General features: G+C 38.7%; 1 protein-coding gene across 1 annotated transcript in view; it reads right to left on the reverse strand.

Annotated features, from left to right (window-relative positions):
• Nucleotides 1-1,602: 1,602 nt before the first annotated feature.
• ELAPOR2 (endosome-lysosome associated apoptosis and autophagy regulator family member 2) overlaps nt 1,603-15,693 on the reverse strand; it is an 89,790-nt gene continuing 75,699 nt past the window's right edge. Inside the window, exons 16-22 of the mRNA XM_088522086.1 lie at nt 14,797-14,986; nt 11,210-11,306; nt 9,967-10,068; nt 7,314-7,440; nt 6,582-6,760; nt 5,437-5,602; nt 1,603-2,461 (exon numbers count right to left, since the gene is read on the reverse strand). Coding sequence (XP_088378212.1) covers nt 2,402-2,461; nt 5,437-5,602; nt 6,582-6,760; nt 7,314-7,440; nt 9,967-10,068; nt 11,210-11,306; nt 14,797-14,986 — 921 coding nt within the window. The 3' untranslated portion in view covers nt 1,603-2,401. The remainder of the gene's footprint in view (nt 2,462-5,436; nt 5,603-6,581; nt 6,761-7,313; nt 7,441-9,966; nt 10,069-11,209; nt 11,307-14,796; nt 14,987-15,693) is intronic.

Raw genomic sequence — 15,693 nt, forward strand, 5'->3', positions numbered from 1 at the left:
AAACTTGACCTGAGAAGGTTTGTACAATAAAGTCTATGGGAGCTGACAAGAAATGTTCATTTTCTACCTGATTGGCAAACTTAAGGGGAAGGGTAAGAACAAAACACACCGTCTGTGTTATTAACTGCAGTGAAATACAATTCATAAAAATTAAGGCATTTTAAAATTGCAGAAACATAAATCCAAAGATGAAAGGAGAAAAGATGTTCTGGAGAATGAATTGCAATTATGGCTTGGAAAAATGCATGGAGAGATGAAAACAAAATGAGATGAACACAGATGCGATGGCAGTGAAAAGTTCTACAATCCTAGCCACAAGTGCAGAGTAACCATTTTCAGAAAGACTGCAGTCCTACCCAAACATCTCAAGTTCAAAATTTCAAATATATTTTCACTTTATTTTATGAATGCCCATCAGATATATATCTTCGATGCTACAGCACACTAGTTGAATAAAAATCAACAACATAAAAACCCTCTTCATAAAAGATCTAAGAATTGAAATCCCAAAGCCATTATCATTTACTCCATGAGCATATAATCTTTGACAACCATTTATAAATGACATCATGACGACAAATACAATGTACAATAATAAGAGTGCAATGGTACAAAATATACAAAAAGGAATGTGTATTTAATATACATTCAACAATACCCCATAAAAATCTTTTCTGGGAAAGTGAAGTGCCTTTTCAAGAAAAAAAAAAAAAAGTACACTACTTTTACTAAGATGCCTGAAGTATTTCCCATCAAAAGAGCAAAGCCTGTGTTCTGTGACTGGAGATATAAAGCAACTGATTTGAATTTTCCTTAATGAAAAAAATCTAAACTTCACATTTTTTTGTCCACATGTACAGTATAATAAAATATTCAGAATGCAGAAAAAAAATATATTTTACTTGAGTGGGCCCTGTTTTATTAATAGATGTAGCTCAGTCATATAAAATCAAAAATCTATTTTTTATAGTAAAAAGACGATCTTTGTCCATCTGACTTTTCTGAAGTTTTCGATGCATTCCACAATCCACATAATTTTAATATAAAGGAAGTATGAGTCTGACTAGATGTCAAGACAAGATTTGTTTCTCATTTTTCTCCTAGGTCTATAGAATTCCTGCACAATATTACTCTTTTTTTTTTTTTCTTTTTTGCCAAAGTTTTAGATTCCTTTGAGTTCAACCTCAATGGGAATTTCAGGAAATGATTACAGAGGGTATTATGAAAATCACATGCTTATAATGTGACTGATTTTATGAACAATTCCACCCTGCCTCCACTTTTCAAGGCACCAATTTGTGCCCTCATTTAAATGCAGTTAATTGCATTGGCAGCAGAAAGCATTTAGATGCTAAGCTGCACGAGTGTGTAACCTCCATTAAGCTCTTCTAGGCATCTGTTCTCATTCTTCACCTGAGCCCAGGAACAGAGACTCCATTTGAGTGTTTCTAAGCCCTTCAAGTGATGAAGCTCATTCTGTGGCTCCAGACGCAGAGATCTGTGCTTCACCTCCAGGGATTAGTCTCCATGGACTTGCACTCCAGGAGAAGGTGATGGTAGCCCGAGAGAGGTTACCATAACTGCCTCCAACCTCTCTCCAAAGGACAAGCTTCCACAGAGAGGCAGAGGTGCAGTTTGCACTACAGCTATCACTTTCCTACTCTTTATAGAATTTGAGCCTGCCACTACCTATGAACTCAGGGATCCAGTCCTATAATTCATACAGCTGCAGTAAACACATTGAAATTCAATAGCAGCAGCTTGTACCTCCATCCCAATTTTTGTGATTTAGGCATCAGAACGGATTCAAATTGCAGATTCAAAACTGTGACTCTTGCATTAAACCCAACACAGACCATCCTGTCCTTCAGAGCATAAACATTCTCCAAAGCTCAAAACTCACCTGAAACTCATTCAAGTACCATTTATTATTTTGATTTTAAGAGAGACTCACAGTTATGCTACTAAAGGACAATGCACAACCTTTGCAGGAGGTTTCAGGCTTCTCTGAAACTCATTGCTTATGAATATGCGTAGGAGTGATAGAAAATTAAAGGTACCTATAAATCATGTGGCATGCCTGGGCAATGCCTAGGTGAATGCAAAAAATCATGTTATTTGCAGTATATATATCTCTTCCTGAGTTGAATTTCATTCCCAGTATGGAACCCAAGCATCTGCTTTCTTTTTTTCTTTTCTTTTCTTTTTTTTTTTTTGGCAAGTTACTCAATCACATGATAAGGCAATCCAATTTTCTGGTTTGCTTCCTGTCTTCTTTCCTCCCAAATGGCTTAGCGTTTCTCACTGAGACCACCATTACAATGTGTGCCAGAATATGTTTAAAATATGGTCCTGTAAAAATAGAAATCAGGTTTGTTTCTTTGAAGGCAGCATTAATTCTTCATATATTCTGGGATCTTGAAGATTTCAGCTGAACAGATTCAAAATGATCTTCTTTTTCCTGCAATGGAAAAGACAAGTTGCCATCAGCCAGGATTCCTTAAATTCACTTCAACAGTTGCTAGAAATGGTTCTTCTAAAAGCTCCAGTAGAGCTCCTGCCAAAGACTTAATTATTGTTACTTATTTCTTTAATGTAACAAGCAAATTCATATGTGGAGCAAAACCTGTGAGTGTGAGCATCACTGCCTTGATTCCCATCCCAGCTCCTCTTTTGGAAAATCCATAGGACAAAAGGGACCACAGAGCCCCTGCTATCTTAAATATCAGGATTGGATGATTGATATTTCTGATTTTGCTTTCTGAGTCACAGATGAGGCAATCTGGCCAATGGGTATTAGGGTGTGAAGTGTGGACAGACAAATCATAGTGTGTATGGACAACCCAACAGCCCACACAGGAGAAGGAAACAAAAGAGAGTAAAAGTACTCATTAGACTGTGCCAGTTCATGTTTTGTGTGCCTACCTTTTGTACTTGTTGATGTTGAGAAACGTTTTGGAAATGATATTAAACTAAACTTACGATCTGGTGTTTGAAGCAATCTCAGCTGGGGTTCGGGACAGAGGGGAGAAAGAGTAGGGAAAAAAAATTGTCCTACACATGCCTACAGCAGAGTATATATTTCTTCCTCCCAAGATTCTGGTGTTGTTATGCTGGAGAAAAAAGACTGAACTAGAGCACCCTCAGATCTGAAGCAGTTTGATAATTCTTTAATTTCTATATCCTTATTAAAAATAACATTATATATATGTATATATATATGTATATATATGTATATTACAGCTCTGTCCCTGAATTCTTTGGGTAGTCAAAGCTGCTAAGAGAGAGCTTTGAGATGCTTTGCCTTTTAGAAATGTCACTGCCTGAAGCCTGAACATATAGTTATTTCAGATATTTCTTTATTTCCCAGTTTACATTTCCCCCTTATTCTCTCCCATTTTCCTCTATATACTTTTTTTTCCTGTATCTTACATGCAAATGCAGCAGGAGGTGAATATCCTAATCTTTTGCATTAACAAAAATGATGCCTATAACATTTGTTTTGGAGAAATATATACTAAATTCCAGTTATCTGCAGGGATGCAGGACACAGATTTCAGTAAGCTAATGAGGTACTGAAAGCCAAGCTTGCCAGCTATGATCATCTATCAGGAAAAAGAAAAAGGAATCAGCTTAGAAAAATCTGACAGGCTTGTTTAAAAAGGAAAGAATACTGTGGAAGCCTGCTGAAATGGATACAGGAACTTAAAGAAAGTCTCTTTGAGTCCAAATAGGCATTCAAGTGGGCTGAATGCTGTAGTACTGAAGCTTACTTAAAAGCTTTAAAGGAAGAAAGAAGAAGAAGAAGGAAAAAAAAAAAACACTTCTCCCTCACCTTCATCTCTTTTCTTCTAATCAGAAAGAAGCCAGTGACTGGCACTGTAAATGTAGTTGGCAAAGCTGTTACAGTTATCAGATGGAGAGCAAAACATCACCTTGCACTGGTCATTAAGCTAAATCACAGATAGCTGAGCCATTGAACACGCAGAAAAAAAATCACCTGTATTTCAAAGTCACTCCCTTTGAAAAAAAGGATTTAAAATGGAATCAACTTTCATTTTTGGAACACTGCCACCAAATTTGATATGATTTGATTTTATTTACATTTTCAATATTCTTAGCATTGCATTTCTGCCCCCGTTTGCAAGAAATAATATTGATTTTACAGGGCAAATGTTCAAGCTGTGGTCAGGGTGAAGTTCTGCATATTAGTTGTCTAATTGCAGCATTTCCTAGGAGGGAGATTTGGGGAACAAGTACTGTGAATAAAGGAAAATATTCTAATAAACAAGTAAAAGAACTAAAAGAAGAGAAAAAGAAAGGAGTCACACAAGGTTTCATTATACTGTATTCAACTGCAGAAGGAAAAATATGGAACACAAGAACAGATTTTAAAAATCAAAATTCTGAAATATTTTTGGGACAAGAAACAAGAAACTGATTTTTTAAAGATTTTTGTTACATTTTTAAGAAACCTTCTTTCCTGTTTTGAAACAAAACGCTTCACCACAACTGGAAAGAAAAAATGTCATCCTGCTTTAACCTGAATCAGAACAGATACCCCCAGTATACTGTCTTAGAGACAGCACTACTCTCCTATTGACTTCAGGGGGATCACAGTAAAGACTAAAGCACTTGCAGGACCTATCAAGATGGTCTTCTGCTTCTCCTCTTGGAAACAATGAAAGGATGCTAAAGACCTTTTCACTATGACTTCAAACGCACAGCAATTTCACATCATATTTGCCATGAGAAGCTGCACAGTCCACAGTGCATGGTCAACACGGGATAACCTAGCATTGCATCTGTTTCACACTGCCTGGACTCCCTAAACCCATACCTCTAGACAGCACTGTTCCTTCCGTGTTATAATGAGGTTTGGACTAATTTAGCACCCACTTCTGTGTAAACCACTGGAAAAGTGCTTAGGGGTATTGCTGTCCGCAGAAACAGAGGAAGTTGCTTAAGGACTCTGTTGGGTAATAGGCTCTGGCAGATGTCTCCTCTTCAACTGAAACCCACTCAAATTTATGGTTCTCAAGACAGCCACAAAGCTCTTCCAGGTGGGCTGCAAACTATATTCTTTATGTTAATTTTCCATATCTGCAATAGCAGTGTTTGCCTCAGCAATGGAGATATCTGTTAGGAATATGAGGAGAGAGGTTTCTTCCCGCTCTTTTTTTTGGATATCACTCATATAATAAAGAATGATGAGATCATTCTGTGGAAAAGAGAGCTTTTCCTCAGTGCCTACAACATTTCTTCCCATTCACCATACTGCGGAATTCAGTAGAATGACTATGGACTGGCTGACGGGTGGCCGGGAGCGTACACAAAGCACCGTGCAAATTAGCACCGTAGCCTGATCATGTGCACTTATAAATAAATAATGGTAATAATTACTCTTTAGAATTAATGATAATAATTGCTACTCACTTTTGTTGCCAAGGACTTGAGCTTCCCCAGTAGTGACTGTTTATTTGAATATACTATTTCTTCTTCATTATCTTCTCCTTCCATTATAGCACAGCTGTCAGCAGCTGGTAGCTCACACTCTTTTGAATTTGCTGTCATGACTAATTTGGAATATTTATACTCAAGCCTGAAGATATAAAGCCAGACAGATTTTTTTTTTTTTACAAATGTCCCACATTCAAGGTTTTCACAAATTAGATTACCTGAAGTCCTTCACATATTTATTAACAAGGTATTTATTGTATTTTTAATCATGAAAAGAAAAAGTTTGGCAAGAATAGTATAAGCAACACCTCTAGGTCGTACTCTCCAAATTAGTGGTCAATCCTTCAAAGTCTTAATAAAAGATCCAAAAATCCAGAAGCAGATACTTCAGAGATCCCAAACTTTGAACATGTGTGAGGATTTCTTTAATGAGGAAGAGCTACCTGTGTGCTGGCTGGGGGAAACAGATCTGTCCAAGGTGTCTATGGTTCAGAGGAGAGACAGACAACAGTTCAATGTAGCAGGGGCGCATGAAGCTAGAGTCTGAGTTTGGACGATCGGGATGTGCCATGAGGGAATGAAAACCCATGAGAGTGGAATAATGGCTTGAAGATTTATGGCAGAAGGTTTGGGAGGCAGAGGACAACAGGGATGGGGAATAGTGAGTATGTCCAGTCTGAGTAACATCCATCTTTTTGGTACACACCAGACAAATACTGCCAAAATAAAACTTAAGCAGAATACAATCAGTGTTTTAACGCTATTAAAAAGTATGACTTAGATTCAAAGGATATTATTTTGGTCTTCAGTCCTTGATGAAGCCATGTTGCTTTAGAACTTAAGGTCAACCTCAAATTCTCAGAAGTTAAAAAGACAATTCCTATTAGGAGGTTATCTGATAACAAATTACCATAGACTTTCTATATTTTACTTGCTAGTATTTTTGATAGCCATTGTTGGCAGAAGAAACCTCAGCTAGGTGGATTAATGGACTGATCTAACACTATTTCTCATCTACTCTTTTGTAAGGACTGATATTTGAAATGCCATTCTACTGTGGGATGATGACTACATTGAACTTTTAGTTTACTTTTATGTAAAACACAGTTCATAGTACTTACTTCTGGTTCTTCTTCCAAAAATAGCAGGTCAAGGCTATGAGCAGAACTGCTGTGAAAGCACCAACACCAGCTCCAACTTTTAGCCAAAAATCTACTGTTTCACAAGTGTTCGTCCTTTTCTCTGGCAAAGGAACCCCTTTAATGCACTGCTTTGGCTCATTCCACACATACAAGGTTTCCTTTCAAATGGAAAATAGAGAAGACTGAAAAGTGAGACCATTAGTAGGAAAATGGAGAACTATTCTGATATAACAAGATGTTTTGAGATAGACAGGTTAGATATCTTTTCAATAAGAAGCAGATCAAAACACATATTTCAGGTTTTCAGGCTCCAGCTGAGATTCTCTGGATAGTGGTTACAGGTTCTGATAAGCCAGAAAGTGTTTCCTATTCTGTACCTTTCTGACAGAGTTTGGGTTGGACATTATGAATAGGTTGTGAATAGGTCTCCTGCCTACTGATCAACAGAATGGTTCTGAACCAGTGAAAGGACATTATCACATTTCACTAGAGAAGCCAGCAATTCCTCAGGGACTATACTGCCATGGGAACAAAAATCCTGAGTCTTAACACGGCAGCTCACCAAGAGGGTTGTCATCCAGCCAGCACAGACTGTGGACCAAGATTCCTTAGCTCCACCTGCACTTGCGCGTCAGCTCGCGTGCAAAATTTCAACAACGTCCAAGTGATACTGAAATTAACCCTCTCAACTTCGAGCTACTGATCGCATACCTGAAATCCTTTCTTGCAGGCTCCCTCAATCTCATGGTAGTCTTGCTCTGTGCAGAGAGCGCAAGCTTCTGCACTTTCCCACACAAAGTTGAAAGTGCATCCATCACAGGTGCCAGCAGGGCAGGAGCTGAGAGAAGAGCAAATCTGAATTATCCGTCACGTACAAAATGATCTGGGATCACACACTGCTGTTGAAGATTGCTTATGATAATTAGAAAAAAAATGGGCAAAGCCCCTTGAGTCAGCAGATGGAAAAATCTGAGGGAAGAATTTTTCCAGGTTGTACAATGCTTTCTCAAGTGAAAACAGATGTTGGGTGTCAAAGGACTAAAACAGCCACGCAGTTCCTGGTGGTGAGCACTACCTATGAACCCACAGTGAAAAAAAACAGAAAGAACCAAGCCTGGGACACACGGAGAACTGCTCCCATGTTTCACCAGCATGTGCAAGGCCAGCGAATGCCTTTATCTCTCTTCCTACACCATCTGACTGTTCCATGTGAATGCTACTGCCTGATTTCTGCTGTTGCAATGATGTCTGGGTGATTTTATCCATATGGAGTGGACTTGAGCTGTCATGGCTAATTACCAGAAGGATGTTCGACAGTTAATGACTACATAACAGCTTCTCTTAGGCCAAGAAAGACTAATGGCCCTATTTTGTATTCAGTGGATAGAACAAAATTGTTCTGGCAATGCCAGGACATTCACTCAGTTTTTGTTACTGACAGATAGATCAACTCTAATGGCAGCAGTAACCAAAAGTCCACAGAACCATCAATAAAAAGTTAAGCTATGTAAATGGGAAAAATATTCATATTGAAAAATTAATGCAAAAGGGCATTTCAACATCATATGGAAATCTGTTTCCCTGAGTTGAATGGTCAAAAAGTCCACAGAGCTAAAAATCTATTCTGGTTTACCTTGATTTGAAAAACTGGGAACTCTCCTGTCTGGATTAAGGAATATTTTTTTCTCTGTATATGACAGGGGCTTTGACAGACCTTTCTCCTCTGCCTCTTTCATCTTACACTGCAACTCCACGTGATACTAAACACTATGCATCGGAGGATCAAGGAGTTATGTGTGCTATTATTTGACATGTATCAGATACCTCCCTGTTTGAAAATAGCTACCTGACTGCTGAGCTAATCAAAGGGGGCTAGTAACTGAGAGTTCAACAGGAAATGCGGTAAGGCATGTCCTGTCAGCTCTGTGCAGTTTCTGTCCACATTCTTGATTTTGAAAAAGAAGGGCATTACACCTGTGTTACTAAAGGTGAGTTATCCCCAATGCACCTTGGATTTAACATGCCACACTAAAAGGCAAAGACTCACATGCAAGGGATTACATGGTGCCTTGCAGCTGAGTAAAATTGGTTGGTGTATCCCTAGGAAACTAGGGTAAACATCTTCAGAAGCCTTCAAATAGCAACTACTTGGCCATCGTCTGAGAAGCAGATGGCATCGACAGCCAAAATGAAGGCTAGCAGGACCAAGGGGAACTTCTGAAAGATCACAGGGTGTTGCTAAAGGGTAAGCACGTTAATCCTTTTATTGTTTTTTTCTCTGGAAGTTTTTGGAAGTAGGAAAAGGTCTTTGGAAGGAAGAAGCTTTTTGCAGTCACTTGAATCATAGTAAGGGGAAAAATCAGGTCAGGCAAATGAAACACAGCTGGTGAAAGGGGCTGAAAATACAAACTCCAGTGACCAGATGTGCTTCAGCTCAAGGATGGAGATGAGAGGGAGACCTTAGTGCTGCATATTCAAGAGGGCTACAAGGACCGAAAGAGCTGCTTAGCCTGGCTTCATAGCACTGTGCTCAGACTGTGAGCAGAGCATGGGGCTCCTCTGTCAACACACCATGCTTTAACACGGTTTCTGAGAACATTTCTACTGTCAATTAATTCAAAAGCATGATCTAACATAATGACACCTGGGTGGAAGATATATACTCTTCTCATTTCACAAGTATAAACCTGAGGCACACAAGGACTGACAGGCTTAGGATCACACAGTTTTTTTCTGGCACTGCACTGAACCAAAATCTCTCAAATCCCAGGTAGCTAACTCCTTTAGTGTATCTCCATCTTACCATAATTGCTATCATCTTTTATTTCGAAATCACTGAAGATAAATGGATCCAAAACACATATCAAACTTGATCTGGACAGAGTCAGGGTCAAACAAGCATTGCAATAAGCAGTTTTCATAGGTCCTGAAACAGCTTGTTCTTTTCCTAAAAAATCATTTTGTTCACAGGCACTGCTGCAGTTCAAGGAAGAAAAACTGACTTTCGAAGTACAGACTAGGCAGCTTTAATCAGGAAGTCAAAGATCCAGATGAGGATTTGAAATGAATGAGAACTGCAGAAAACAAAATATTGTCATAAGGCACTTTTGAATTTAAGTTTGTACAGCTTTCCTGAGCTCTGGCCCCTCTAACTGCATAAGTTAAAAACAGAGTACCTAGTCCACTGGGAGGTGATGGACACACTAGCAAGCAAGGCCTTCACCTAGGAGAAATGAGTGAACTCTCTGGGGGACTGATGAGGGAGGGAGCACTTGTCTTATTGCATTTAAGTATAAATGAGTTTTGCAGAAGATACCTGAGGGAAAAGGGCTTTTAGGCTACTAGGATAAAAATAATTAGATACCTGGGTACAGAAAGTTCTCCTTGACCGGGTTTGTTGGGGTTGCATCGCATCGTCACTACAGTCGCACGGCCGTTTTCGCAGGAGGTTGTCACTGTTGAAGACCTAATGTGAAACAAGAGGGAAAATGTGTGGTCAGTAAAACATGACCACTGCAATATGTACCTGTTGCTGCTTCATAGGTCTATGACCTATCCATGTTTCTGTAACACTAAAAAAATACCTTCTACCTCAAGCCTTTTGCCACTGATAGCTGGAAGAAAATAAAAATAAAGGATCGATGGAAGCAAGGTAGGATTCATAGCATCATTTAAATCTCCAAGGACTCTAAGATGCCACCTAGGGAACTGTTCTGTTTTCTGGCTACTTCGAATTCTGCTGAGCCAAGGAATAACCTGCCCATACAACAAAACTATTAAAGAAAACAAATTAAAGACATTAGGTTGTTTTGTTACTCTGTTGGAGAGTTTGATGGCTCTCTCCTCACCCAGGAATTTGAATGCCACATTTTCCTCAAATAGCAGAAGGTGAGGAGGATTCAAAAAAAAATGGACCTTATTCCAGCATGATGAGCATTGTAAACCAAGTCCTTTGAGTATATTATGTATGATGTGGGATTCAGTCTGCAGGTTCAGACACATACTCACAAAGTATCCACAATGTTTTAGCCCATTAAGATCTAACAATAAAGTCAACACAGCCTAGAGAGCAAATCAGTAGGCTCCAGAGCCCAAGTTTAGAAAGTGAGTTCATGTGTAGACTCCTATGTGAGGACATCTTAATTGAGATGATATGTAAACTGATTCAAATCCAGTCTGAGACACTCTTTTTATGAACGAAAGTGAAGAATAAGAAAAGCACATTAGTAACTGTGCAGGTTGGAACATTCTTTTTTATTAACCTTGGTCGATTCATTTTTTTATGTCAAAGCAAATACAAATGAATGTGAAAGAAAACATACAATATGAGGGGGGCATTGTGGAAATGAATGTGACATTGGAAATGGCACATGGATGAGCTGAAGCTCTATATCACTCTCTACAAATCAAGTATAATTTAGACTCAAGTGAACAACTGTGTTTGCTGATTATATGGCATATTCTTCAGCATGCCAATCAGTATCAGCCAGATACTGATTAAAGTGATAAAGATTAAAGGTGGCTTAAAGATCTTCCCTCACAGATTTAGTTTTCTTTGGACAAATGAAGAGAGTTGATACACCAATAAAACAGTATGTTCTACCTACTTGTAAAAGAAATGAACATCGGGTATTTTGCTTGGAGAGGGAGGAAATATATCTGTCTTGATGCTGATATTTTCCAGCATCGTTTCAACAGTAGCTCCTAGAATGTAAGCAAAAAGACAAAAAAAAGAGGAACAAGCTAAGACTTTCTCGATCTCTGAGGGAATTGTAGCTCATGCTTTTCCAGTCAACAAAGAATGACTGTCAGTTAATAACATTTAATACGCTAGCCATTAACTAGACAACATCCTTTAACCTAAGTGAACTCTGCAGATTCATGTTTATCATACAGTCTGATTTCAGCATTCACATAACAAAATAAAAAGGTAGCAAAATTTATTTACAGTACTGTTGTTGTTCTTTTATATGAATTCAGAGCAATCAGGGGACATCGCAGAATTGTAGAATAATTAGTTTGGGGAGGTCTGGAGATCCAATCTGCTGCTCAAAGTATATACCTTACATATAATGTTCATATGCATAACTCTAAGATATCATAACCCTAACCATTCTGAGCAATTTATAGTATTCCTGGAAGGAAAAAAAAAAAAGAAAAAGCAAACTAAAAGATGCAATGGAAAGAAGAACTATGGAGTCATAGGCAAGCTTTGATTATATGTTTTGATACAAATGACAGACTCATTTGGAAAACTCAGTTTACACAGGACCTCATGCATTTTGAGGAGAGATGAAAAAGAGAAAAATTCAGAGGAAAATAGGAAATTCTTAGAGCTCCTTCCCATCTCATAAACAAAGACAAAAGATATTGGTGCTGCATTGCAGCAGTTCAGAAGAAGAGCAAGCTGTACAAATGGGATAAGCTACATCCTTCATGAGGTGAAAAATAGCCAGAGCAGTAAGAAGGGTAATGCAGTAGCAGCCAGCAACAGGTGGGAAGATGGGAAAAACTGAAGAAAAGACACTTTCTGCTTGTTCTTGCAACAGTTCAGAGAGCCTAATCGCATTCTCTTGAGTCTGATATAAATATCATTACATCTGTGAGAATGATTCACATGGCTGGAAAATTCAAGTCTGGTTATAACTCTTTTAAGGGAAGATCGAATAGGTAGAAAGGTGACGGCATGACAGTTTGAACTAGGCACAATTACCTGGTTTAGGACTATTGACAACCGAGATCCTGGGATCTTGAAAGGACACGGATCGATGTGCTAACTTAACAGTGTCCAGGAGGATATATGGGTGAGGGACTGCTGCAGAGCATTAAATCAACACAGAGAACCAAACAAGCTGTACCACCAGCAGTCATCAAGGACTCTCAGTTTGCTTTCCAGAAGAAAAACTGAACACTTCTTGTTCCTTCAGCGGCAATAGAGGATGTTAGTATCTCCTAGGGATGCACACTTAGAGACTAGCAAGGCCAGGTGACCCGGACCTAAGAGTAAGCTGGCCACAGAGGTCTCTTGCCTACTGGTGTTTCTCTATATTAGAGCTTGCAATGATACGTAAATTTCAGGAGACTGATGGAGAGTAAAAGGATGGTGCAGAAATTCAAAAAGGACAAGACTAAAACAGATCATGCTGTGGTTAACCTAATGAGGCAAAATAACAAAAATGGGAGATGGGTTTCAGTTAATGGATAGATACATAATGAGTGCCAATTGACATGAATTTATGGAAAACACTCCTGCAGAACGAATTTAATTTCACTCTTTGAGTGCTGATGAATTTGGTTGCTAAAGTAAATTATGTAAATTTATCAAGTATTTCACTAATTACTACATGAGAGTCTAATTAAAAAGTTAGCAGGGTTATTTCAATAAAGTGCACGGTCTGGATTAAAAAAATATTTAACTAACCAATTATAAAAAATAGCTGGCTATGGAAAATTGTCATCAAATGAGGTATGTCTCCAGGCTTTTCTAAGCATTGATAATGCAGTCTGCAAATTTTTCATCAGTGATCTGCAAGCACACAAGAACTGTTGGTAAAGCAAGTAGATGAGACAAAGATTAAGAGGAGGACCAGGAACATAATACAGAGAAACTTGTTTCACTCAGTAAGCTGCTCCCATACAACCTAAACATATTTTAGCGCAGCCAAGTGCTCCGAGGGTTGAAGGCCCTTCCTGCCCTTCCTAAAGGATAGAGGTTGACCCTTGGAAAACGAAAACATCAAGGTGTTTTTTCATTGCCATTATTTGTGACGGTATTCCAGTTTTGTGTCCACTGTTTAAGAAAAGGTATTGATAAGTTACAGAGGATACAGAAAAGACCTCAAAAGTATTCAGGAACTTGAGAAAAATTATTGATAGCAAGAGACTTAGAACTTGTCCTGTTTAGTTTCTCAGAAGGGCAGATTGGGCAGGATGTGATGAGGAGGTGCATTGCTAGCAGTATACAAAATATTTGTAGGGAGAAAAATATTTGTATTGAAGATTTGTAGGAAAAAGATTTGTAAGAATTTGTAGGGAGGAAAAAGTGGGTGTGAAATTGAGAAAGACTGAAGCAAGAGCTGAAAATTGAAATCAGGCAAATTAATATGGAAAATAAAGCTGCTTTAAAACAAAGTATAGAAATGGTGATTGACTAGTGGAACAAAAAAGGACTACATCAGAGTTTTCATTTCTGGAACTCTTAAAAGTTCAGACTGAATGCTTTTTCTAGGCTTAAAGACAGATGGAAAAAGTACAAACACTCAACGCCTGTAACAGGTGAACAGACTAAATACCTCATTGTCTATGCTGACTTTAAATTCTGGGAACCTGTGAACAGGAACAATGCAAGACTTAAATATGTGCATGGCCCCACATCATCTTGACCCTCCTCCTTCCTCACCTAATTATAGCCCAACACTAGGTTCCTCTTCTGACTTTTCCAGAGTGGAGACTCTGGAGAGAAATACTTGGATTAACGTGACTATTATAGTCTTGGCCTACAAGTTCAGGAAACATGAAAGAAAAAATAGCTCTTTTTGATTAGATTCCCGAGATTTCTGTGTTCAAATTCTCTGTGTTATGAAGTCCACAAGAACATGCACAGGCAAGTGTGAGTATTACATAGATGGCATGGAAGATAAAAGCTTGGGAGATGTCCTTACTCTTCTCCTCCTGCCATCAGAACTACTGAAAACAAAAGTCAGGATCTGCTCAGCAGCTCAAGAACAAAGTGGGACTCTGGGCCTGAAACCAGGGCTGTCTCTATACTCTGCTCCCGGGGTGATGCAGTACTCCTGAACTAAGAGGTAGCTACGGTGCAGCCTTAAGAACTTCATCAAGAACATCCATGATAGCAACTGTCTTCTCTAAAATAGCTGCATCACATCCTTGGCCTGACACCTTCAAACATCAGTGCACGACTGACCTGAATAGCCTTCCTTTGTGTTGCAACAACACTTGGCAACAATGCCAAACATTGTTTTGTACAGGTTTTAAACACAGGCATATGTTCCATGCTGGGTACACTTCAAACTCCAAAGGATGGAGGTAATATATATAATGATAATTTTCTTATGCAGTCTGGAAGAGCCAAAATATCATAACAAGCCACAAACCTCCCACATTATTATTACTATTATTATTATAAGCTTACCAGCCTTCACTCTCAGCAACCTGTAAAGAAAAAGCCACTCACCTAAGAACCTGTCGGCCAGGCTGTTGGACTGCAGTGCCAGGGCTGTTCGGAAACCCTTGCTGTCCGACGGGATGATGGTGGACTGACAGACAAAAGCTCCCACAAAGTTGGAAAAATCCTCCGATTCTGAAACCATATCCTTCACAGTAACATCTGTGATATTGTCAGTGCAAATAGCCATCTTTTTCCCCTGTGGATAATCAAGAAAAATGGGAAAGCTATTGGTTTGTTAGTGGGCTGTGAAAAGGTTTGGAAAAGACGGGATTACAAACTTGGTACATCTAAGTGCATCTTAAAAACAACTTGATGTTTTTATCATGAGAGAGACAAAATGCAACATTAAGCTATGCCACTGCGAAGGCTCTGATTAAAGCTAAGCACAGATTCAGAAACAAGATGTCATCTCCTGCATCTGTCTTACCAGAAACCTGTGCTATAAAGTACTTTTCTCTGTTTATCTTGAGAGCACAATCTTTACTTACAGTGCATAATGAAATGGCTTGCAAAGGGAAATCGTATTTCCCTTCTCTATAAATTATATACTGTAGAATATCTCTTTACTTGGTATTTAATCCAGATAAAATGTTCCCAAAGCACAAATACATGAAATCCGTAAACAGATATTTATTAGGTCATAGCCTTCAAGGCTGTATTAATGTCACATTTCAAGACCTACACTAGATTTTCAGAACAACAGCAATGAAAAAGAAAAAAATCAACTAACTCAGTGTAGGCCTGACCCTAAAATTGTCAAGCGTTCAACACATGGTCATATGGTTAGCAGCATCCTCGAAAATGGAGACCAGATCCACAGAGGAGTGTTGATACCTGGCCTTTGTGGATCTAACTGTTGGCAGCTCTAATCAAGACAGGTACTTCAAAACACATTTAAGCCCT

The sequence above is a fragment of the Tinamus guttatus genome, unplaced genomic scaffold (genome assembly GCF_059628265.1).
Source record: "Tinamus guttatus ecotype Peru unplaced genomic scaffold, ASM5962826v1 Tinamus_guttatus_pri_ptg000148l, whole genome shotgun sequence".
Lineage (NCBI taxonomy): Eukaryota > Metazoa > Chordata > Aves > Tinamiformes > Tinamidae > Tinamus > Tinamus guttatus.